At 39.4% G+C, this 24,965-nt stretch overlaps 1 protein-coding gene across 3 annotated transcripts in view; it reads left to right on the forward strand.

Annotated features, from left to right (window-relative positions):
* PCDH19 (protocadherin 19) overlaps positions 1 to 24,965 on the forward strand; it is a 92,708-nt gene that overhangs the window by 54,198 nt on the left and 13,545 nt on the right. For 2 of the 3 annotated variants that reach the window (XM_057718639.1, XM_057718640.1), the window contains one exon: positions 4,839 to 5,011. In XM_057718639.1, coding sequence (XP_057574622.1) covers positions 4,839 to 5,011 — 173 coding nt within the window. The remainder of the gene's footprint in view (positions 1 to 4,838; positions 5,012 to 24,965) is intronic. The other variant, XM_057718641.1, reaches the window with a different exon arrangement.

Genomic DNA, 24,965 nt, shown 5'->3' on the forward strand with positions numbered 1-24,965 from the left:
TCTTTCATCTGTCTTCCTTGGGTAAACCAATGGAAAACCAGAGGGCAAGGGGGGTCTCCTAGCACAAATCAAGGTTGAGAAGGGCAAAGAGTAGATCCAGAAGGGTGATGGAAGATATATGGCACATTCCCCCATAATCTTCTGCACTGAGTAATCTAGATATATTTCTGTAGTTTTTTTTTTTTTTCAGAACATCACCTGTAGCCTGCACGTATACTTGAGGCTTATGCCAGAGTCTAGATTAACAAGCCAAGACAGTTCTGAATTTTTTCTGGATGAGTTCCTTCCTGCTATGTTTGTTTCCTTGCTGTCATCTCAGAGCAAGGAAAGCCAGCAGTGGTACTTTGCCCCTGCTGCAACACTGTCTTTCCTCATGCCGGTTTTCTGTGCTGCTGTCTGATACCTGCTCCTACAGTGCTTTTTGAGCAATATCAAGCAGTGCATGCGGCTGTAGTGCAAAGAAAATAAAACAGGAAATGAATATGATACTGAAGCAGTGTGGGTAAAAAATGAGCATTGGCTCCTAAACTATGCATAGTGCTATCCTTTTCCACCCAAATTGTCCTGGGGTTTTGCAGTACCTGGTATGGTGCCTTGTCTATAACAAATGCCAGTACGTGTTTATCGAAGGAATGGGTGAAAGAAGTTGGAAAAAAAAAAGCCTCAGCATTTTTCTGTTGAAAACTAGCATTAAATGTTCCTTTAAGCCAGCAATTTCTGGCCTTTTATGTGCTTTAGAATCACCTGGGAGACTTGTTAAATGCAGAGTCTCTAGCTCCACCCCTAGAGAATCTCTAGTGTTCATGGGTTCCCAAGGTGATTGTGATACAGGTGGTCCAGGAACCACTCTGGGATCTTCCTTATGTTTCTTAAATATAGTTATCTTACTGTTTTGACTTTCACTCCTTTCTCATTCTCCGAAGGTATTTCCTGGGTATGTGGTGTGACCTACTAGGAAGATATTATCTGTTTCCTTTCAGAGTTTTCTGTCTTTTGGAAAGATTTCTAATATTTTAAAGGGTAAATATGGGTCAGAATGTTGTTAATGTTCATCCATCAATAATTTTCTGAGTAACTACTATGTGCAGAACCTTGCTCTAAGTTTTTTCTAACAAACTTGTCCCCCTGTTGGCCACCAGAGAAAGTAAAAGAAACATTTGTATTTACAATACCATTGCAAAAAGAACCCTAATTTATTGTACACAAAAGTTGGTTTACAAGTCTTTCATCTCCCAAGAGGTACACAGGTAGTAAAGCAAGTGAAATCAGCATTTTTTATGCCTGGCATATAAATTGTTATTTGTTTTGGGTGAGTGGCCATTTACCAGGCTGTTTTACAATTTGCAGCATCTTGCTTACTGTCTTAAACTGCCTTACAGAAATCCATTCATTAAGCCACTAAATGTCCTTACAGGATGAGAGTAAGTGGTACTTAGTTTGTCTGATGGGCAAACTGATCTTTAAACAAGTTAACTATTCTAAGGTTTGGGGGAGGGGGTTAATACTCCTTGCTTTTTCTTTAGAGAATATATGACTTCTCATTTGCACCTTACCAGTCTCTTTAAATGCCAGTAGCCAGTTCTTCACTATTTTACTATTTCTCTTCTTTCTACCTAAAAAACCAAAAGCTCTGAGGTGGTTTATAATATTTAGATGCATATAAAAATGATGATCAAAATTTTAAAAGACAGATCCAAAAACCAATTAGAAGAAGCTAAATAGAGATCCCTGGCATCTAACTCACTGCAATTAAATATTATATTTTCCTTGAAGCTTTTGAGAAGCCAAGACAAATGGTAAGTATACCAGAGCATGTCATTCTCATTTTGCAATAAAGGAATGATACACATTTGACAGGAGAATTTTTTTCCTGACCCCGAATTTTAGAAGAAATTAACATAGTGGGTAATGCCTGACTATAGTTTACAGAAGATATAGAAACATTCTTTATATATACGTTTCCTATATCAATCCTATAAAAACACTATGAACATAATATTTAATTGTAACTCAATGAAAGCATTGCCATGTATGGGAGTAATGATCATATTAAACAATAACCATTTACTGAGCATTTGTGATGGTACTTCATGTGAAGTATCTCATTGAGTCCTCAAAATGGCCTTGTGAAGGAGGTTTTAGCAAATGCATTTTTTTTACTTTTTTTTTTCTTTTTTTTAATTGGAATATAGTTGATTAACAATGATGTGCTTAGTTCCCCGACAGGGATTGAACTCAGGCTCTTGGCAGTAAAAGCGTGGAGTCCTAACCACTGGACCTCCAGGGAATTCCCGGCAAGTGCATTTTATAGACAAGGAAATCTAGGCACAAAGACATTAGCTATCAGGCCTAGGTTCCCATAAATGAAGTGGCAGATCATGGATTATCACATGTTCTAATGACTCCAAGTTCAGTACTCTTTCCACTATAGTCAGGAAATCTAATGCTACAGGAATAGAGTTTAAAGAACCTAGAGCAGTGATTCTCAAGTGGGAGTCATTTGGCAATGTCTGGAGACATTTTTTCGTTGTAACTTCTGGGAGGGGCACTACTGGCATCTAGTGGGTAGAGGCCAGGGATGTTGCTAAATATCCTACCATGTACAGGACCCCCTCCCCTCCCCGCCACACACACACACACACACACACACACACACACACACACAGCAAAGAATTATGCAGCCCAAAAGGTCCATAGTGCCAAGGTTGAGAACCTTGCTCTAAGGAATGGTTAATTGCATTGTCCTTATTCTATACCCCTCACCATTATATATCTCAAGCAAGTTCTAGCAACTGCTGAAATGCAGTCAATTCAGGGTTGAATTCTGTGGTTTAAAGTAACAATTTTGCATTGTGGATTCAAGAAATTTTCATATGTTTCAGATAACAGAAATGCAGGTTGAAAAATTATTTGTTATAAAAATGTAGAAGCCAGTAATACCATCCAGGCAGGTCATTTCCTTTCCCCTGAGGTGCAGGGATACATGTGGGCAGGACCAGATTTTTTTCTAAAAAACAAACTTTGTTCATGCTGTGGGATTAGCATTTAGAGGAAGCCTCCAAATCTGTGCCATAAAACTAGAGATGGTGACACACTTTAAAGCATGTGTTTCCAATTGGTCTTAATGACCATAAAAGACTCATAGGATGATTGGTTTTTGAATAGAACTGCATCCTGGTGGGTCCACAGGGCTGAGTAGCTGCATGACATAATTTGGAGGAGCTGAGTGAGTTGGCCTATTGAGTGATTTTAGTTTTAATACGGTTGATGCTCAGTTATTCTTTCTGAAAATAATTAGCAAACAGGTCAATGCTTCACCGCCTACTGCCCTTCATTTTCTGATAATTACAGCTTTCCAGTTACTGCCCTTTTGATCTTTTCATATTCAGGGCAGCAAGCATTCTGCATCTAGGTTGGTCATATGTTAAAAATCTGCTGTGATTCCTTTTGACCAAGTGTGGAGAATGACAATGTAGCCATTGTGTCCATGGCATAGCTCTTCATCATATGTACTGAATGTTCTTATCAAAGCCTCAGAGAGCCAGGCCTGTGGATGTTCAAGGTTGAGCAGATCAAGTGAGTTTGCAGTGTCATCTCCACAGGGCTCCCTTTTCAGAGGTACAGTAGGTCTGTTGGGACTTGTCCTAATTCACAAGCGTGCCACTCTCCCTTTTTGAGACAACAACACATTTTCTTGAGTATGCCTTTGCTGCTTCCTCACTGACTAGGGAACGGATTCACCATTCACTAGGTATTTCAGATGCATAATTTATGGTCCATGGTGCAGCACAGCTGCAGGTTCTGTCAGGACATACAAAGTATTAGAAATAGCAGATGGGGCCTCTATGGATATACCTAATGTATTATTCTGTATTTCATGAGAAATAGTGTGAGGTTCTTGGATAGCATGCTTAGTGCATTGAATTGATTTAATAAGTGCAAGAAAAATTTACCCACAAAGTCTTGAGCGGCAAGTTGCCATGTTCTTAGCATAACTACACTCACAGTTTCCTTAGAGCTCACTCTCTGGTTTTCACTTTTGTCTTACTTTCCACGCACCAAGGCTCTCTTCTTCTTAGCGCCTACCTCTCCTCTTTCTCTTTGACGCTGTCCCTCAAACTTTCTCAGTTAAAACTGATCTGAGTTCTCTAATCCTGATAACCCTTTCAATTTGAATTGCATTACCTCAATTTCTGCCACTTTCATTTTCACAGTTGGTTAGTAGACATCTTTGGAGAGGCAGTATACATAGTGGTTAAGGGGTCCAGGATCCGGAACTAAACTGCCTGGATTTGGTCTTAGATCTGCTACATTTTAACCAGCTGTGTGGCCTTGGACAAGTTATCTAAATCCCGTGTGCCTCTTTTTTTTTCCATCTGTGAATGTAAGTATTAATAGCACCTTTTTCTTATAGAGCTGTGATTATTAAAATAGTTAACTCATGTCAAGCACTTAGAACAGTGCCTCATGCACAGTAATCCCTCAGTAAACATTAGCTGTTATTATTTTACTTTGTATAAGAAGAGAAAAAAATCTTCTGAAATGATGATATTTTTTGCAGGTGGTTGTTTCAGAGTTGTAGCTTCTTCCGCCTCGCCCGTGGTGATGCGCTGAAGATAAGTGAATGAAAGTATTAGCTGCATCAGCATCCAGTAGTGGGAACCTCTCTACAATGTTACGTTCCATGATCTTTAAACACAGATTTCTCCTCCTCCTGCCTTGTTGGACAATCCAGTCACTGTTGGCTTTACCACAGAGCTGACATTATCCTGGCTCTGAAAGATTTTTAAAAATCAGATCTATCACAGTTAAAAATGATCATTCTTTCTTCAACCCAGCAGCTCCACCTTCAAGGACTTAGAGGGCAACAGTCTGAAGGATAGCGGCCATGAGGAGAGCGACCAGACTGACAGTGAGCATGATGTCCAGCGGAGCCTGTATTGTGACACTGCTGTCAATGATGTGCTGAACACCAGTGTGACCTCCATGGGATCTCAGATGCCTGACCATGGTAAGGGCTGATCGGCTGTAAGTTGCAACCATAGATTCCAAAGAACCCAGGATGTTTGGAGGCTCACTGTACTACTTTACTGTAATGAGTATATTTTCAAGTTGTATGTTATGCTCATGCCTCAGCAGCACCTACAGGGTTTTGAGATGTCCTGACACCTGACACCTGTCCACCACTTCTTCACCAACCCCCATCCCGGAGTGGATCCCCTATGATCATATAACGTTCAGGCATTTAAGAAGCCAACTATCTATACATACTGCATACATACTCATCAATCATAACTGCACTGCACACATAGGAAATGAGCAGATGCCTTCTCACTAGGAATAAATGCCTCTTTTTGCTTTAGTACCTGAATTCAACTGATCAGTTGAGTTGCAGAGAGCACAGCACTTATGACACCAAAGGGGTGAGTTTAATTTCCATATCAAGCTGGTTAACTTTACCCAGAGAGAGACTCTGTTCTCTGACCACAGACTGCATGCTCTTTACTGAGAAGAGAGAGTACAAAATTTCCCATTTTATCTATGGGGCTCTGATGCCAAATCCCTCTAGCTACCATGCAAATGCATGCCATTGGTCATAGGAGAGACCAGGGTAAGAAAACATGGCTAACTTAATGTAACATTCTGTGCATGTCAAAAATGCCTCAAAGCACATGTCAGGAACGGCATCCTCATGTATGAAGAAGAGTCTGTTTTGGGGAACTCAGCCACACATGCTTTAGCAAGAAGAGCTACTTAAAACTGTGCCAAGCATAAACCAGGGTATAAAAACATTAGCAGAGTTCAGCTAAGGCAGAATGTTCGGATGGACTTGGGCACAAATGTCATTTTCAATCTTTTACTGATGCAAACATGCTAGGCAAACAGCCTGTCTTTTTCAATTAAGAACTATGAATTCAGCTTGGTGTTTAGGCTCAGTGAAGCTTCAGAACGCTTGGCTATGTCTTGAGAGAAGCTAGACGCAAGCTCAGCTGGAAGCCCCAGTGCTAAAAGACTTAAAGATGAGAAAAGAAAATATGGTGATTATGTGCTGGTCTTCAGCTGTTTCATTTCACTGTAAACATCATTAAATGCTTTTGTTTTGGTCTTGTAAATGAATCCAAAGGAAAGAGAATGTATGATCCACAAAACAAAATGTTTTCTGTGGAGAAAAAGTTAGTCACTATAGAGTCTATTAAATTGTTTAATCCATCCCCTCCCGAGCAGATCCAAGTGTCAAACTCTATAATGTATATGTCACTACCAATTGTGCACTGCTGCCTTCCCTTATTGGTGAGTGGTGACAACCGCAGAGATAATATACTTTCTGGGCAACCTTACTAAGACCGAAGATGAGAAAATTATTTATATAACTGAAACAGAGGTTATTTAATTCTCAGAGGATTAGCAGCGTGTCACAGGATACGACTGATATGTATCCTTTACTAGTCTTGTGTCTCAAAGAAATGCTTTTTCATTTATATCAGAAAGGGTTTTAGTTAAATGCTCTCTAAAATGAAATGGCTCCAGGAAAAGAAATAGTCATAATTGATTCTCAGTTTGTGCCTGGCTAGAACAACATCTCTTTTAGTTTATTGTCACATATCTCTAGGAAAACCGTACCTGTGGACTGCAGCTAATTTTTCTGAGGGAGTGTTTTTTACAAAAGTGATGTATCGTGTGTGTGTGTGTAGTGTAATAATGAGATTCTAAAGCAAATGTGTGGCATTATTCCAAGACTCTCCTATATTTAAGATGGGGATTACACACACACACATACACACACACACACACACAATTTTTTGCTGTTCTGTTTTGGCAACACTTTTACATTTTGTTTCTCAATATCCGATTCTCATCTATGTATCTACATTTTTTACATTATTCTAGCATTGGCTAAACCTTGAACCAACCCTTGGGTTTGTTCTTTTTAATTTGGTTGAGTCATTAAAGTTTAGTTACAAAAGGAATTCAGGCCTTGCTTACATCTCTCACTCTATAATATCCCAGTACTACTGAGCTTTCCATAATGGTATGCAATTTTATCCCAGATCAACTTTAGGCTAGCCACATAGGTGCTGTCACCAGTTCACTTGGGTTGAATATTGCTATCTCAAACAATAGCAATGATTCAAAAATTAACGTTTTCTAGCATTTTCTCAAACTTGGATTCATATAATAAATGTTTTTCATTTTATCCTAAGGCACAGTGGTTGAAAGACAATCACTGAGTGATTGCGTTTTGATTGCCCCAACCAAACACATCTGTGAGCTGGGTCAGGGTAGAGATAAGATGGAATGGCAGGAATCTCTGCTTTCTGGATTATTATCAGTCCTGGTATCACTCTCGACAAGCCTAAAACCAGGTCAGTGGGTTGATGAACTGGCTGAGCTGAATTTCCTGGTTGCCAGGTGATTGAATTACATTTATCATCTGCAGTGCCTTTGAATTAATATGTCTCAGCTTGTCCCCAGTACTGTAGGTCTTGTCATGGCTTCCCAGGAAAGAAGGTGACAGAGCATTCTTTATCCTGTACTTCCTACTGGCATATGGCACTTCTTGCAGTGCTGTGTCTCTATAGCTCTCAGAGTGCCTTGAGAACAAGAAAGAGCTATCACTCAGCAGATTTTACCACCTGATTTGGTTCCTGACGTGATTTGGCGCTGAGCTGGGGAGTTGCACTCAAATCTTTTTTTTTTTTTTAAGAACTTTTATTGAGATGCAGTTAACAGACAATAAACTGCATATATTTAGAATGTACACTTTGGTATTTTTCTTCTTATTAGTAATGTATATATGGCAATCCCAGTCTCCCCATTCATTCCCCCCCAACCCTCCCCGTCGCACTCAAATCTTTTAACCAATGGTTTCCCCCCCTGAATTTGAGTTATTTGGTAAAATTACCACCTTCTTGCAGGACAGAAAATTCACCCTATGCTATTTCTGCAGACAATCTCTAAGAAGAATCGCCAAAAAGTAGGGTGGTCAGAGGTGCCAGACGCTCATGGGTTTGTTGCACAATTGCGGATTTCACTGGGCCTGAATTTCTTCCTATCAGCGTTATTTCTGGGTTGAATAGTGCTGGGTTAATAGGCTTTTGTCTCCTTGCTTCTTTGCATGCCTATTTGTGATGACTTGGATATCCCATTATGCATACTCAAATGTGCAGTCCTGATATGAAATTAGGGTTCATGTCTTAGAACCGTATGTATTAGTCCCAAGCCCAACTAATTTGTTTCAAATCACACTCAATCGCTTATCTTATGATTTTAATTATTGATTATAAATTCATCAGCTGAAAAGATGACTCTAATTGCTCTAATATGCACCTAATTTGGAGTTCATGACAACACTGAATTGGTTTCCCTCCCATGCTAATTGATACCAAATGGAAGCAACATACAGAAATTTGCAATAACATCTATCTGATTTTCACATCCAAAAGCACCCAAATGCAATATAATGATTGCTTTATTTCTCGAAGTGTAGGTTCTTCTGCATTTTCCTAAACTTGTTTATTTGCTAGTTTCATCACCTGAATATCATTTAACATGTTTGTTGTGTAAAACATGGGTATGAAGAACTTGATCTGTGCCTAATGTAACCACTGTTGCTAATTACCCATGAAAATGTTCTGTAGGTTGCATACTATGTATATTCTAGTTACAGCCACAGGTGTATTAAGACGTTTACACTTTCAACACTCTACCAACAATGTGTAATTTCATTTCCTCTAGCCTTTTAATGAAATTATGATTCAGTGACTGAACATCCCTCCCTTATCCTCTTACCTATCCCCCTGACTCACCTCTCACCTCCCTAAATTTCCAAACACTCATTTCAATTAGTCTCTTAGCAAAATAGGACATTCTCAATGGAGAATATTTTGTGACATTGCAAAGCAGTGTGCTGCTGGGCTCCAGAAATGGTAGCATGAACCAGATGTTCATAGAGTAATTGAAAATTCCATTTTATCAGAATAGCATTTGCTGTCAAAAAGTTTTATCTTTACTTCAACAAAGAGGTTGATTAGCTCCCCCTGGACCTGAATTAACATCTTTGAGGCTAGATATACTGCTTTGCAATTCATGTGGTTATTTTTCGCCTGGTTTTGTTCATATAGAATCTTTTAAAGATGTCTTTAGCCTCTTGAAAATATACCAGGTAAAATGTTTAATTACTTGAACACAGCAATGTATAGCATACAGTGTTTCTGTATATATGACTTTCAGGTTTTTTTCATCTTGCCTCAGGTGTACAGCATTCTAATACCAGACAGGAACAATCCATGCATAGGTATATATTATTCATTCATTCAGCAATATTTTTTGACTGCCCACTATGTGTCTGGCTCTGGGAATGTGTCGACTACTTCTGTTATTGACTGTAAAATTATCATCTTTTTAGCTTTGCTTATCTGGGTTTTACTGGGGTGACCAAGGTCAGCTCAATGATGAAATGAATAATTCTTTCTGATTTTAGAAATCGTTAAAAGAATAGAGCCTGGGACTAATAAAAACCTTATTAATATTTTGCCAATAGAGCAAAAGAAACAATAAAAGCAGAGTCAAGATCTTATTTTTGATAAGAGTATCATGAAAGATTCTTCCTTGATGTTCTGATTTGAACAGTGTCACAGTGTTAAACATTTTCTTTTTAAATCCATCTGCTCTAATATTCAATTTCCTGCTTGTGTTTTGTTAATGTCACTGTAAGATGGTAGGTTTAATCTCTGACATGCCCAGTTACCTTGCTGGTTAAGAGATACTCAGTGATACTCAATACTCAGTCTCCGTTTCCCTCTGACGTCCAGGACCTTTATCCATTCTCAGTCTCAGTAATGGCTGAGTAGGTGGGAAGAGAAGTGACATGTGGATGCTTTTGTTTATTTCAATTACGTTGCTGCATCAGATAATTGGTCTCCTTCCAAAGCATTATTTACATTTTATTGGCAAGGTGGCCACTAGAATAAAACGTTGTCCTTAACTAATGGAAACATCCATGCTCTTAGTGGTTGTTTGCTAGCATTATTTTGGCCTGGGCCTTTTGGTCAGAGAATTCTTTTAGGACAGCTCTGTTCATCTGCTTTGAAATAAAAGCGCTATTTCTCCTTTTTATATAATGTTTTCCTGATCCACTTGCAACTTTTAGTTGTCTCGTAGTCATTGTCTATTTTAAAATTTATTATTATTAATAATTACCTGTAGTAAGGGATTCATTATTCATCAAGAGAATAAATGCTGAAGGCTTTCTTGACTGGTTGACACAAAGAATTTCTATATTTCTGAGCACTTGGAAAGCATTGGAGGATGGAGGCTATATAAAGGGAGCACACTGAACAATTAAGAATTTCATTCTCTAGGAGTTTATGACCCAATAGCACAAATGGTCCAGTATGGAATAGACTGCATAGGATCAGTGAAGAAATTAATTAAGATTATTTGAGCCGGAAAGCAAAATGCATTTCAAAAGACACTTTGGTGTAATGGGATCCCTTTGGAGAAATAGTGGAAGCCAGGCCCTGACATAATATGCAAGATAAAATTATGCTCTATTTGGGTGAATTGCTAGGTGAATTTTTTCCGATTGCTTCATGACAAAGCAAGTTCTGAAGGTCTTGATAAGTAGGGACACTGCCAATAGGACAGCAGATGAGAAGAAAATCAAATTGTTGTATAGGGCTAGATCAGATGGTTGACTCACATACTTAAAAAGTCCGTTGGAATATCAAAATCATTATCTTCTTTGGGTCTTCAAGCTATTTAACATTATTTCTGTCCTATCATAAGATGGTTAAGGACCATAAATAAACTCCATCAGGATGGGAAAACATGAATCTGAACTTTCCATTTAAATATTTATGAAGTATTTCTTATGTTCATCTTCCCTTTAACCCTTTTATTATGAAATAAATATGAAGAATTGAGTCATAATTTAAAAAGCAATTTCAAGAATACCAAAATCATGTATTATTTCTTTATTGTACTGTAGGCAAAATACTTGTGAGATGGCTTTCCTTTCTTACTGTAGATGCTTTTTGTCATCCAGGGTCAGGTCTTTTCCCCCAGGTAGTTTTGGTCCCTGTCTTTACCAGATGGCTCATTGCCTGTTTGTTCATTTTGGGCCAAGGAAAGCTAATTTGACACATCCACTTTTGAAATGTGGCCTGACAAGAAATTCTTTTCAATTTCTCTTCCTGCAGAGCTTACTCCCAATAAAAATCCAGCCATGGAAAAATCACCAGGCACCAAATTGCAAAAGGTTTGAACTGGCCTTTAGAGGCGTCACAAAAGTTGCTTTTTAGAGCCTTACACACAGCTTAAAGTGGGTAGAAAAAACAGATGCTTTTGCAGTTGGGCAGAATGGAGCCCCCAAGTCAGTTATTCTGCCATGCAGAGAGAATACAAAGCAGTTCCCCATGGCTTGGCCTAAAGAGATTATCAGTGAGATACCAGTCTCTAGAGTTGTTTTGGAGCAAATTCTTTGGGACTAGACATTTGTGTGCAAACGACAAAGGCAGAAGGGTGTTGTGGGACTCTAGGTTTTATGGTGAACACTGGACTTTACCCCAAAACATGCACCCCAAGGATGTACTGTTGTAGTTGGAGGAATAGGTGAGATGGTAGGTAGCAGAGGTGATTTGAAAGGCACTGAATTCAGAAGGGGCAAAGGAGTTTGTCAGAAAATGAACTCTGGGTGAATTCATTCAAAGTTTTGTTTCACTGAGGTGGCCTCATGAGAGACACTTTGTCTTTTGTGGGTTCCTGGTTATCAGAAATAATAATTCTACTCCACTATTCTTCACAACAGAATAGACAACAAACTTGCAAACTGTTAAATCTGAAATAATAGAAAATACCATCTTATCGTTAGTTCTTTTAAATCTTAATAATATCCACTTTCATGGCAAATGAGACCCTGAAGGTTCCTATCTTAGTTGAACAGGAAGATTTTCAATTTAGAAGAAGTTAAAACCTTAAAAACACATTCATCTCCTGCTACTCCAGTTAGCTAAGACTTAGGTTCTTTCTAATTTGTGGTTTAGTATCTAGAGTGTAAGTCATGCAGAAGTGCAACTGTACCTTAAAATAAAAGCATAACTTATTATGTTGCTTCCCTTTTAATAGATATCTGTAAACAAACACTGCTGTAATCACCTGGAGAAACTTGGTAACCTTAGTTGATTACAGCAAGGCAGCTTCCTAGCCATGAGTTTGCAAATTCAAGTGCAGTGTCAGAGGTACTTTTCCAATGTGTGGCCCCTTTCGCCACTTCTAAGCTCATATAGTCGCTCCTTTCTGTCCTGAGCTCGAATAATAATAGGTGTTTGACCACTTGCTTTCTTCCCTCCTCTTTCACCCTGCGGAGTTTCCAACCTGTGTGAACAAGAGAATCTTTCCATTTTAATGCATGGGAAAAGGGGAAAAGAGGAATGGTATAGGTTCCAAGATACTCAGTCTGGTCAAACTGTTCCAAGACATCACCACCTGCTGTTTTTAATCATTAATGAGGCTGTCAGTTGCTCTAATCTGGGAGGTGAACCAAAAGAATGGCTTTGATTTTAATTTAATTTAAAAATCAGCTTATTGGAAAAAAAAATGCCTCCAGCTTGTAAGAGTCAGGTTGTCCACTGTTGATAGACTAAAGTAAGTCAGATGCAGAAGCTGAACCATCATTCATATGCAAACATGAACTATTTTAAACTTGGGCAACTATTATTATTGTCATCACTAGCTAGAAAATTTAGTCCTTTTAATTCAAGGAGCCATTTTATTTCAGAGACATGCTTCATATAAATATCTGTTCCCTTTTTTTTTTCTGGAAGAAAAACTGATGCACCAAGAATTTGAAGACTTTATTCACATCAGAACACAAATCAATGGCAAAGTTCAGAGTGAAGCCCAAAGTGCAAATTCTTTTACTTGACTCACTAGCTGCCTAGACTGATTATCAGCTAAATTCAGGTGGTTCAGCTTCTGCATCTGACTCATTGTTCATCAAACTGTACATTTTAGAAGTTGAGTGATTATCTGTGAGTACCCTATTGTTTGGGTTTTCTTACAGTGGATGATTTTGCTTAGCAGCAAAATGAGAATTCAGAAATATGGTGTCTATGCACAAATTGGATCTTAAAGACCTGGAACCAGACCTTTGTTTGTGCCAACTGTCAACTTAGAAGTTTCCATTATGACTCTCAGAGCTTCACCAAACACTTTCAGATTTATAATTGATGTCAACTGAAGTTGAAGGCAAAGAAAACCTGCCTTATTTGACTGCAGAAAACATTACCTTACTGTTGGGCCCTAGTTAGCTATAGGGTAGGTGTATCGAATCACACTAGCCTTCTGCTAACACCGCAAGTGAGCGCTTCCTGAATTTAGCTGATAATCAATCTAGGCAGCTAATGAGTCTGCAAACAGACTGAGCTGCTGGAGCTGGCACCAGGAAACCACCATTCCAAACTAACCATCTCTTATTAACCTTTTGGTGTTTCCTTTGTGACGCTAATTAGAGACTCATAAAACTATCTGCTTTAGATCTTTGGTTTAAAATGCAATTTTCAAAGAAACACCGTCTACTTTAAGGCTTCCAATAGTATGGTGTTTCCCCTCATGGAAGAAAATGACTGACATGCCATTTAAGTAAGGTTTGCTTGATTAATCTGTAATGTTCCAGTAATTAAAATGCCAGAAAAAGTTGCTTCTGTAGTTGGTATAGTTTATAATGCTCTCCAGATTCTGGTAGTATTGAAGTGGGTGGCAGATGTTTCTACCAACATTATAGGTTGACAGTCTGAAGGTACCCATACTGAGGCTGTAGCCCTGTCTGCCAGACTCCTTGTCTGCCTTCTGCATTGGGCTAAATTCCTCTTGCTTGCCCAAGGGCATTAAAGGTGTGTTTTGCTTCTTTTCTGCAGGATGATGAGCCAAGGAATGAGCATGGTACTGTTGGGAGTGGGGAAGTCTTCTATATTTAAAGAGCTGTTTAAGTCAAAATGACAGGTTTTCAACTGGGGCTACCCAACATTCAAATGATCAAATTTGCATAATGAAGATGAAGGAACAGCATTCCTTTCTGCTATTGTCCCCCATCTCACTCCCTCTTTGATAGTTTCCACATCCAGAAATAAGTGTCATTGAGCAAAGAGCATTGTGAGATGTGTCCAAAGCCTGTTGGACTCATATCTTCATCCTGTGCTTTTGTTTATCCATCTACAGCACCTTTAACTGCCTCATTTCTCTCTTATTTGTCCTAAAGAAAAATTGTCTAAAATGAACAACTTACATGATCCTAGAGGACAGAATGTCTAGATGAGGAATTGGCTGTCTATTAAATAAGTGAGATTTGCAAAGTTAGACATAGTTTTATTTAATTTAGAAAAGTGGTAGTTCTTCCAGAAGCCTAATGTTAATTATCTAGCATCCTTTAGAGATTAGAATACCTATACCAGAAATGCAGACACAGAACCTAATATTCTACCTGCAGCATTACTTAGAACCCCTTTGTTATCTTAATTTTCCTCTTAATATAAAATGCTTAAAGTCCTGAAAAGTCCCCAAAATCATCATGAAAGGGAGTTCATGTTATATCATTTATCCATTACAGCAATCCTGAGAGGGAGGCAAGCATAGAATTTAAAAAAGTTAACAGAGGAGTGACGGCCATTTAAACTGAGACTCAAAGTCAGAATCTTAGATGGTTGAGAAAGGTAAAGAATGTTAGAATGAAGAGTTGAGAGAAATGAAATAAGATACAAATATCTGTGGTTGAAAGTAAGGTTGGCAGGGACAGGAGAGGCATAATCCAGACAGACTATCTAGCTAATCCTCATAAGTAAACTTGAGAATTCTAATTGTCATTAGAGTCTTCCAGGCAGACAGTGTTCCAGCAATTCAGGCTCCAACTAATATAAGGAAGTCCAGCTTCTACCCTGTTCCATTTTCCTCAAGATTGACACCACTAGTCTTCCTGTAAATCTGAAGGCAAGCATAGCATCATAGTGACTAAGAATACAGATTTTAGAATAAGACAGATCTAAGTTCCATGTTTATCTTTGTTTCTTAATAGTTATTAACCTTACTCAAATTACTTATTTTTTGGGACCCTCAATAGTCTCATCTATAAAATAGGAGTAAACATAGAAATTACTTATCAGGGTGGTTATGAGATGATCCAGATAAAGCACCTAGTGTTACTTCCTGGCACATAGTAAGTGCTCAAAAATAGAAAGTGCCATTATTACTACAGAGATTCAGGCAGCATATCTACTTCCCATATCTACTCTCCATGATTTCAGGGACACCTTTCATTTGCTTGCTGCTGTCTGTGATATCTTTAACAGAGGGTCAGGCATTTCACTTTACAATTATAGTTCAGATTTCAAGCACCCCTTGGGAAGAGGGAATGCATTTATTGAAATTCACACTTTGTTGTAAATGACTGCTATTAGATTGTTTCTAAGTTTGGAATTTGGCGTGTGTGTTGGGGGTGGGGTTGATTTCTAGAATATTGAAGACTAAGAGTCTCAGCAGGTGGGGGGAAGCACAGAAAAGGGATGCCAAAGATAACAACCTCATGAGTTTGCCCAGAGCTACCAATGTCCAAATGCATGCTGGATAGTTATTTGATTTAGTCACTGTGAAATATCTGAATGCTGAAAAGCTGCCTTCACTATCAAATCATGTTTCTGAATTAGCCCAGACTTTGGTTTGAGAAATTAAAGGATGTCCGCTAAAGGTTCTTACTGATGCTGAAAACCTGGCCTCTGTGCACTGGTGCTGAATAGAATCTCGGAGACAGAATTTTGGGTGAAGTAGAAAAGAATAGCTTTATTGTTTCGCCAGGCAAAGGGGGACACAGCATGCTCATGCCTCAAAAACTGTGTGTCCCAACCCGGGAAGATTTGGTGAGGAGTTTTATAGCAATGGTTCAGTGGTGGGGTTGCTGATAAGGATCAGGGTGTGTGCAGGGCCTGCACTCTTTTAATCTGGCCTCAGGTGGTTTCCTAATGAGCTTCTTGAGGTTATCAAACTGTGACCTTCTCTGGAATGAAGAATGCTAACATCTCCCATTTGTTGGGGGTTTTAGTTCTGTAGAGAACTCAAAGATATTGTTATGTGTATCCCTTGAGGCGGAACCAGGACCCTGCCCCAAGGCTGCACTATTGTTTCTTGGCTGCTCCTTCCTTGTCTCTGCATCCCTCCCTTCCCTGATTAGCAACTGTTCGAATCTTCCCATTAGAATTCAGGAAAGGTCATGGAGGCTGGAGTCTATTACCTACAAACAAGAAATGGGGGACACAGAGAGGCTTCTGTGTCCAGGAGCCCCACAGGGTCCTGCTTGGTTTCATTGTGGAATTTGGAAGAGAGATCCATGTTAATCTACATTACAAAATGCACATATTCTTGAGCACCTGTGATGAGGCAAGTGAAGTTCTAGTTCTTTTCTGTTGGCATTGACTCTGCTTTGCTTTCCCTCTGCAAAAATATGCATATCCCAACCCCCAGGGCTCTATCCTTCCTGTTCTCCTTCTCTTGCCTCACTGCTCTTAAATGGCTAATGGAACATCATTTTGATTCCTTTTTTGTTGTTGTTTGTTTCTACCTTATGCCCAGACTTTCATTAAAAAATAAATGGGGAGATACATTTTTCATTTCTAGTTTTCCTCTAAAAAAAGTAACCCTGCAAAGGATCCTTTCTATTCTTTTTTTTTTCTTTTCTGCCAATGGACTGAAAAATGCCCAGCTCCTACCTGAAAGGTCATATCTCCTTGTCATATGAATGAGCTCACAGCAGGTCCATGGGGACAATGTCATCTGAACAATGATGGGAATTTATGTGCCTTTGGATTTCTGCCTCTTTTTATAGTGAAAAAAAAATGAATTTGTTAATGATAGAAAAAACTCAACCAAAGCCCCTTATAAAACCCTCTCTATATAAATGCCAGGAGAGAGCCACTTAGATACACAGTTGATAAATGAATTTTCTTTTTTCTTTGTTTCACTCTTGCTTTGCTTAGAGCTGTTTGTCTTATATTAATGTCAGTCAGGTAGCTCATCTTCACTGGTTATAGTGTGTTGAATTTAGCTAGCAGGCTGTGGTTTTGTGGCATAAAATGCTTTGGCTTGTAAGGGACCTTATGACATGTTTGTGTTTGCCAATAAATGGAGATGGAGAGAGAGAGAAAGACAGAGAGAATGAGGACACATACAGAGACTAGCATGGAATTAGGGATATGAAAAAAGGACTTATAACACAGGAACATGCACTGTTTTTAAAAAAGGCAGATTCTGAAAAACAAAACCAAACTTTCCTAGCTTGAATATAACATTCTATGAGCAATGTAACTGGAAGGGCATAATTTTTGCTTTCCTAAAAATCCAAATCCACAGGCTATATGCAAAATGCTAAAAAGATCATTATAGCCCTAAAATGACTTAATGCCATATTGCCCAGGGGAAAGAGAATTGTAGTTTTCACTCTATTATTTATTCATCACAGAGCCCTGGGTAAGTCACTAACCTCTCAAAATCTTAATTCATGTATTTATAGAGGGGCTGATGAGCAATGTTGCAATAATGTTACTAGCATCAATAACCAAAGTGCTATTTCTATGTGTATAATACTTTTTCTTGGTGCAGTATAATTGTGAGTCAGATAGCTATTTTTTTTCTCTGCCCTTCTCCTCCTTGACCTTTTGACCTGGGCACTTTACTATCAGCACAATCTAGTTTAGCAGATGAGCACTGACCTGAGAGTCAGGGGCTTTTGGTTCTTATTATATTCCACAAATTCATAGCTGTGCAACTGTATGCAAGTTACTTCTCCTGTCTAGTCTTTGAGTTTCTCATTTGTAGAACAGAGCTTGTTGGTAGTAGCTACCTTATAGGGTGATTGTAAGGATTAAAGGAGATAATGCATGTAAAATACTTAGAAAAGTGCCTGTTTTATAGTAGACACTCAAAGAATCATGGTGGCAAGATGAGGCTAATGAAGTCATTCTCCCCCTTGGCTTACTTCCCCTCTTCACTTATTCCTGTCTCTTTCTTACTTTAAAATCCTCTTGGGCAAAATTTAAGTCCTTATAGGACTTATAGAAGCCTTTCTTGACTGATTTCTCCTTTACTCGGCACTTCTTCAACAAGTATATACACAGTTTATATCACATTAATTTGCATTTTGCCTATTTTTTTTAAATGTAAAATGAGGGAGTTGGTAATTGTTAGAACCTTTCAACATCCAAGCTCTTTTTATTCTGCATTTTGGGTTTTGGGCACAATCTTTTTAGATTCCTGAGCACACAGCCATTTGCCAATGGATCTGTAATGAGTGCCATACTCAAGTTAACAGATGGTATGGTGTGCTTGCTTTGAGGGGTAATTGCTCTTTCATCTTAATTTCTTCCCTTTGGCGTTCCTTTCTTGGAAACTGCTCAGTGACAATGTCATGAAGCATGGGGTGAAAATCAAAATGAGGTAGCAGGTCACTTGTCTATTTCAGGAAAAATTACAGTTAAAAACTAAGAGCCAGTGAAGTTCTACCAAGGGAGGGGCTTTTCACCCTAGTATTAGAGGCCAAATAAGTCTAAAGGCACAATGAACTTAGATTGTCTGTTCATTCCTCTTTTCCTAAGCAAGTTGGAAATACCTAGTTGATAACTGTCATTTTCCTTAAACAATGTGTAAGACTTCTCCACGGCTACCATGTTGCACCTCTCAGAGTCAATCTATTCTTCTTATAATCTAACATTCTAAGCCAAATCTGGTGTCCTTTCTTCTATGGGGTCAGTTGTAAACCTCTCACTGTACAATAGACTTTCCCTCCCCTTCCTCCTCCTCCCACCGCCCCCCCATTTTCCCTTGATGTTTCTTATTTAGTTCTTTCTGCAACCCTTTCCCTTTTAAGCTCAGCCTAATTCTATCCTCTTTTCTTCTAGAGACAACTTCTTTTTCACCATTATATTTTTATGAAAAATAGAGATATTTTCAATGCCATCGAGTAAGAATTGTTTTGATTGTAGTGGTTCAGTGTTCCTTTATGGCAGAGTTTTATGGCTTCTTTTCATTCGGTAGAATTGCCTTCTTTATTACTTTTCCCCTCCTCCCACACAGCTCATAGCACACTCCTATGAATAGAGAAGACCCTTAGTGAACAAATGTTGATCAGTTCATTGCTCTGAACACTACCAAACAACAGATGCCAGCCACCAATGTTTGATCCCCAGGGCAGTTCTCATCCATGCCATTCTACAGATGCCGGAGGTGAAATGATTTACTCTAAGACAGGGCAAGGATCAGAAGAGAGTTTGTGTTTCCTGGATTTGTTATGTGACTCCAGGGCATTGTTCTGTTTTTTCATTTGAAATCTCAAAGGCTACTGGCCTGGCAGGAAGTTTTCGTTCCTGTTATGAAAGGGCTACCTCCTCCAGTTTAGAAGAGATGTTGCTTAGGGAAATTGCAGCAGAGTATAGCAGTGAAGCCGTAAAGATCAGGGAGTCAGAAGCATTACTATGAGATGGAAGGAAAGAAATGGCATGCCTAACTAGCCCAGGGGGCTTGTTTGATAGTACCTGTGTGTATATACAGTGTATCTGTATAGATATTGGCCTTTCACTTTGTTTCTTACATTTTACTCTTTGAATTGGCCTGCTGTGTAATCTGTGTCACTGGCAAATCCATTGACCACAACACTTCAATTGAACCACAGCTTGAGTCTTCTTGAAGTTTTCCCTCTAACCTTGATGATTTCTTGCTCATGTTGGGGTTTAAAACTTTTTCTTTCAAAAAATGCCTGATGAAATTCAAATCTTTACCCTCATCATTTCCTCTCATCTGGGCTATTTTGGGTCGAATGTTTTCATTAAGATAAATGTGTTAAGTTTTATAAGATGGTTTCATTCTTTCTCACTTATCGGACTGCAAGGTTGTTGAGACCCAATCATTCTAGATTGGTTTGCTCTTTGTGGTACTGTATGGGCATTTTGGTGATAGTCATCTCTCAAAAATGACCTAAAACATATTTTCCACATTGTTCAAACACCCTGTGATCACTCTTCACTTCCCGATATTTGTTAAGGTGTTTCTTATTGTTTTTTTCTTTTTATTGGGGTTTTTGTTGTTTGGGGGGAAAGCCCTGATTCGGGCACCTGGATTCAAGTCCTGGATCTGTTACTAACTCCATTTGTGCTCTTAAGCGACTTACTTCCTCATTTTGGGCCCCGGTTTCCCCATCTGTAAATGAAGAGTTAGGAGTGGAACGATTTGTAGGGGCTCGTTATTGCTGATACTTTATGACGGTTCAATTTTCATTTAGTTTGAAAGGGTTATTGGGGAAGTAGAAGGCACGTTGGCTGGATTTTCCTTTGTATTTCGGAATACCAAGGCATGATGGGAAATATGACTCTTAGTCATGGGGCTTTGGGTTGTAAAAATTCTTCCATTGTGGCAAGTGAAATTAGGGTGAGACATTGGTGAAGATAGCTTGTATTAAACATTCTGAGTTTCTTCCTCCTCTTTGACTTCTGTTTGCATGTGTTTAGCTTAACTCTGCTTTCAAGTGTGTGCATTTTTGTGAAAATGGTCCTCCTTTCCTTTTACACCCAATTCATGTTCTCATCTTCCTTCTCCCTTACTGAATCATCGATTTCTGAATAGTTTGCAATTTTCAACTTAATTAGGTCTTTCCCCTAAGTGAAGAACACAGCTGTTCCCTCTCTGATGCTTTGGCAGCTGCCTCTGCCTTTCCCAAAATGGAATGATCAGCTCTTTCTTTCAATTTCTTAGCTGTTCATTAGTTCAGGACTACTAGCCCATCTCCTGATGATGGAGCTCCCAAATCCAATGACCAGAGTTGTTCCCTTTGGTGCCTTTAAATCTTTGGGGGTCTTAATTCACATGAAATGGGGGATTTAGCAATCTTTCAGAGCTCCATTTGCCTCATTATCTCCAGTGATTCTGTTGTTCGGCCTTTTGAGACGCCGATTCATCTATGAGGAGAACCTAGGCCAATGTCCCTAATGTGGTTTTGATGGAGAAGCAGAAGATAAGAAAGATCCTAAATATACTTTATCCCTGAATTAAATGCCTCTCATTTGTCCATTTCACAGATTCTCCGCTTCAATTCCTAAGAAACCTTCTTGCCCATTGGTCTTTTTGTTTTACTTTTATGTACCTGTATTTTAGAAAGCGATTGCTACTTTTCCCTAGGTGCTATTTTCCCCTTTGATGTTATCTGCCCCTCTGGCCTTTAATTTCATGATGACTCATTTCTATTCTTAATTGTTGGGATTTGCACTTATCATAGCTTGCCCTTACACCTAAGGTATCAAGTCAGCTTCTCCACTCCACTCCATCTTCCTTCTCACATTATGTTCTCCGTTAATCAACCAAAAGTGTTTTGTATAGTTGGTTTAGTACCGTCATTCCAAATGTGTGTGGTGCAGCCTGTTTTTGCTTGCCCGCCCCAAGTGCCTCATTCAATTTGATTCCTCATACTTAGCATATTAGGCATCTTGTCAATATTTCCTTTCTGAGGTCTATTTTTTAAATTTGAATGCATTCTGCATGTGTGGGTTTTTTTTTTTCCTTAAGTAATGAGATCTACTGCAGCAGACAGTCAGAATTAGCTCTGTGCCTAGGAGGAAAAAAAGCACAGAGGGAAAGAGCATTGCTCACATTCTCAGAAGGAGTAGGCAAGGCCGAGCCCTTGGCAAAATTGTGTCTACCGTACCACTATATCTATCTCTCTGCTTCTTCCCCTCTGTTTGGGAGCACTGACATCTAATATTCCCCTTGGGTTTTCTTAGTTTCTGTCACCATTAGTCCTTCTACTCAGGGCCCTGCATTCTCAGGCTTTGTTTCCTACTTCCCACATATAAATTTATCTGTTCCATGTTCCATTTCCTCAAGGTCCTAATTATTCCAAGGGGTCTGCTAAACTCATTGTTCTTCCTTTCCAAATAGCATTTGATATCTTAATGTGATGGTAATACAAGGGAATAATTAATGGTGACATTTGGGCCAGCAAGGCAGCCTGATGAGGGTGATGTCTTTAACATGGGATCTTTCCCAGCATCCCTTCCTTTATATCCCACCAGTAGTTGGCTACATGGTCTAAGGATAAAGCCAGCTCGGACTCCATCTATCCCAAAGAGTCAGAGCTTCCTGACCTAAACATGTATGGAGTTTTTCCTTTGTTCCAGGCACTCTTTAGCTTGGTTTACATGCATTTATACTTTTAACCATCTCAACAACTCCAGGAGGTCAGTGGTATTATTCCTATCTTACAGATGGAAGAAAAAAAACAAGACAGTGAATAATTTTAAGTAATTTCCCAATAGGGCTATTAAGTGGTAGACATGGGACTTGAACCAGGCAGTCTTGCTCCAGAGCCTACAGTCTACATTCTATGCTACACTGTGTCTGGGAGAGAGGGATGGTGTCTTTTTCAAATGCACACTTCACTTAGAGAAGCTGGCTTCAGATGTGATGCAGGGTGGTAAGCTTCCCTTTGGCAAGGAGCAAATTAAGTCTTGAGTTGCTCCAGTAGATCTGACTTACATACACCTCATTCTGACAGGAGAGAAGCTTGCCTTTGGACACAGTGCTGCATCAGAACGGTTTTTCTTTGCTTTTCTTCACCCCCAAAATTAACAATGCTAAAAATTTTCTTCACCAGTCCCTGTGGCTTTAGGTCCTCGGCAGGAATGGTTGTCAATGCCTAGGACCAAACTTACACTCTATCTGTACTCTACTTTTGGAGCCGGTGGAGCTGTGTGGAGGGTTTTCCTTGGTGTTGGCCAGCAGGAACATGACAAACTCAGGGCGGGGCTTCTGTGAAGGGGAGAGCAGACACCCATACTCTCAAGCGCCGGAATGGCTAGAAACCATGCCTCACTAAGGTAGTGCCAAGTCTCTTCACTAGAAGTAGTTTTTCAGTGTAGTCACACAATGAATTGTTTTCTGATGTGAAAGGTTGTGTTTCCTGTTATTACTGCTTTTCCTTCTGAACTGAACTTATATTGGCTGCTGCCTACTTGCTAGCAGACATAAAGCCTCACACCTGTGGGCTGCTGCAGGAAGGGGAGTTTTCTTTCCTGGTAGCTGTTATCCCAATGCTGGGAATTTAATACATTCACTTATTCTTCTTTAGATAAACAGGATTAAATCCAGAATGAAGCAGGGAGCAGTCTTAAGCGGTCTGCACTTTGCATGATTTTCAGGGTCTGTACAGTTCCAGCTGTGTAAATATGATTGAAGAACTTAGGTATTGTCTAATAGAGGAGGATTGCAATTTGGGAGAGGCCCACCGTGGCTGGGCAGGAGCCAGACATTCTTCCACCCACTCTAGTCCACACCCTGTGAGGTTGGCTTGCTTAGCTCCTAGAGTCAGAAGTGAAGATGGGGCAGCTGGTGTTAATTAAACTGTCTTATAGCTTCTTATCAGTAGGGGATGAAAACTAGGCAGAGGTTAGGAAAATCTAAAGCCACATCCTCAAAGATGCTTCACTTATGGTGCTAGGAAACAAAGAAATGGAAGATGTTGGACAAAATAAGGGACCCTCAAAGATTAAATATGACAGTGAAAAGAAAACGTCTAGTGAAATTGTAGCTGCATTTATATTCAGTTTGATTCTCTCCATGTTCACTGGAAGCAAAGGCAGAGGAATATTGCCTTTGGAAAGGACTGATTAATTCTGGTATCTGGACTCAGTTTTATTCCTGAGATTTGTTTAAATGATGACTAGCTCAATAATGCTAAAGACTTTTAATATGTGATCAGTATTATTGTGAAAGGAACTATGGTTTCTTTATAACAAATACAAATATTGTGGATTATTCCATTTTTCTATCCGCACCCTCCACCCATGTTTATGTACAAAGTTGGCTCTGCTCAGTTCAATTGAGTCTGGGATCTAGTAATTGTTCTATCCCTCTAAAGAGGCACGTGGACATGCATATTCCTGAGCCCCAAGGTTTGGGGTTTCTGGAGACATAGCAGGTTTCCATGCCTTGGATTCTCCAGGTTATTCTTTGGGGAGGTCAGTGATAGTTAACACAAAGGCAGTTGGCTTTCCTCTGGATATGAATGTCAGGATATGGTCCTCATCCAGGAAGAAAATAAAGCACTACCCATTAAATGCACTGGGATGCTATTGCATTTAGGAATAACTCAGTTAGATTCTCTCCTGATACAACTGGCTATTGAAAAACTATTTTCCTGAGCAGCTCACTTCAAAGTAGTGTCTCTGAGATGGAATATTCTTTTATAGGATGGAAAGCCTTTGGCTTGAGAAGAATAGCTCATTTAATAGAGCACTGAGTTTGAATCATATGGGAAGTGTTCAGGAATAGGAAGGGAAGGAAAATTCAGTAAATTATCATTTGATGCAATATTGGGATGTCAGGGAAATAAAAACTAGAGAGTTCTAGGCGATAACATCTACACATGCATTCCTTTGTTCACTAGCTGTGGGAGTCTGAAGAGGCAGAAACAGGCCTCCAGACTAGCAGCAGGGCATATGAGAACCCCTACATCTTCCATCATATTTAACCAAGGAGGGGGGCAATCCTGTCAATACTGTGCATGTGGTGCCCTTGGAACTCAAGACTGGGATGCCTATTAGTGTTATGTTGAATGCTGTAACTGTAGCATGTGCAGAGCATCCTGTAACACTTAGCTCCTGGATACTTGTCTGAATCATTAGGTACGAGCATTATGGGTGCCATAATAGCACTGGAATTCCTTCAACTAAAAAGGAAACACATTTGGCTTGTACTTCATCTACAATCACTTACACTTAAGCTATTGATAGTTGATTGGGATCTGTAGACTGCTGGGCTTGTGCCATGGGACTTCTAAGCATATTTGATGGGTGGAGCAGACAGGGAGGCTGTAGGTTTTGTCAAGCTGCAGTCCCCATTAGTCAGGCTGACTGTATCTGACACTAGAGATTCCAGTTCACCAA

The sequence above is a fragment of the Hippopotamus amphibius genome, chromosome X, assembly GCF_030028045.1.
Source record: "Hippopotamus amphibius kiboko isolate mHipAmp2 chromosome X, mHipAmp2.hap2, whole genome shotgun sequence".
In the NCBI taxonomy this organism is placed as follows: Eukaryota; Metazoa; Chordata; class Mammalia; order Artiodactyla; family Hippopotamidae; genus Hippopotamus; species Hippopotamus amphibius.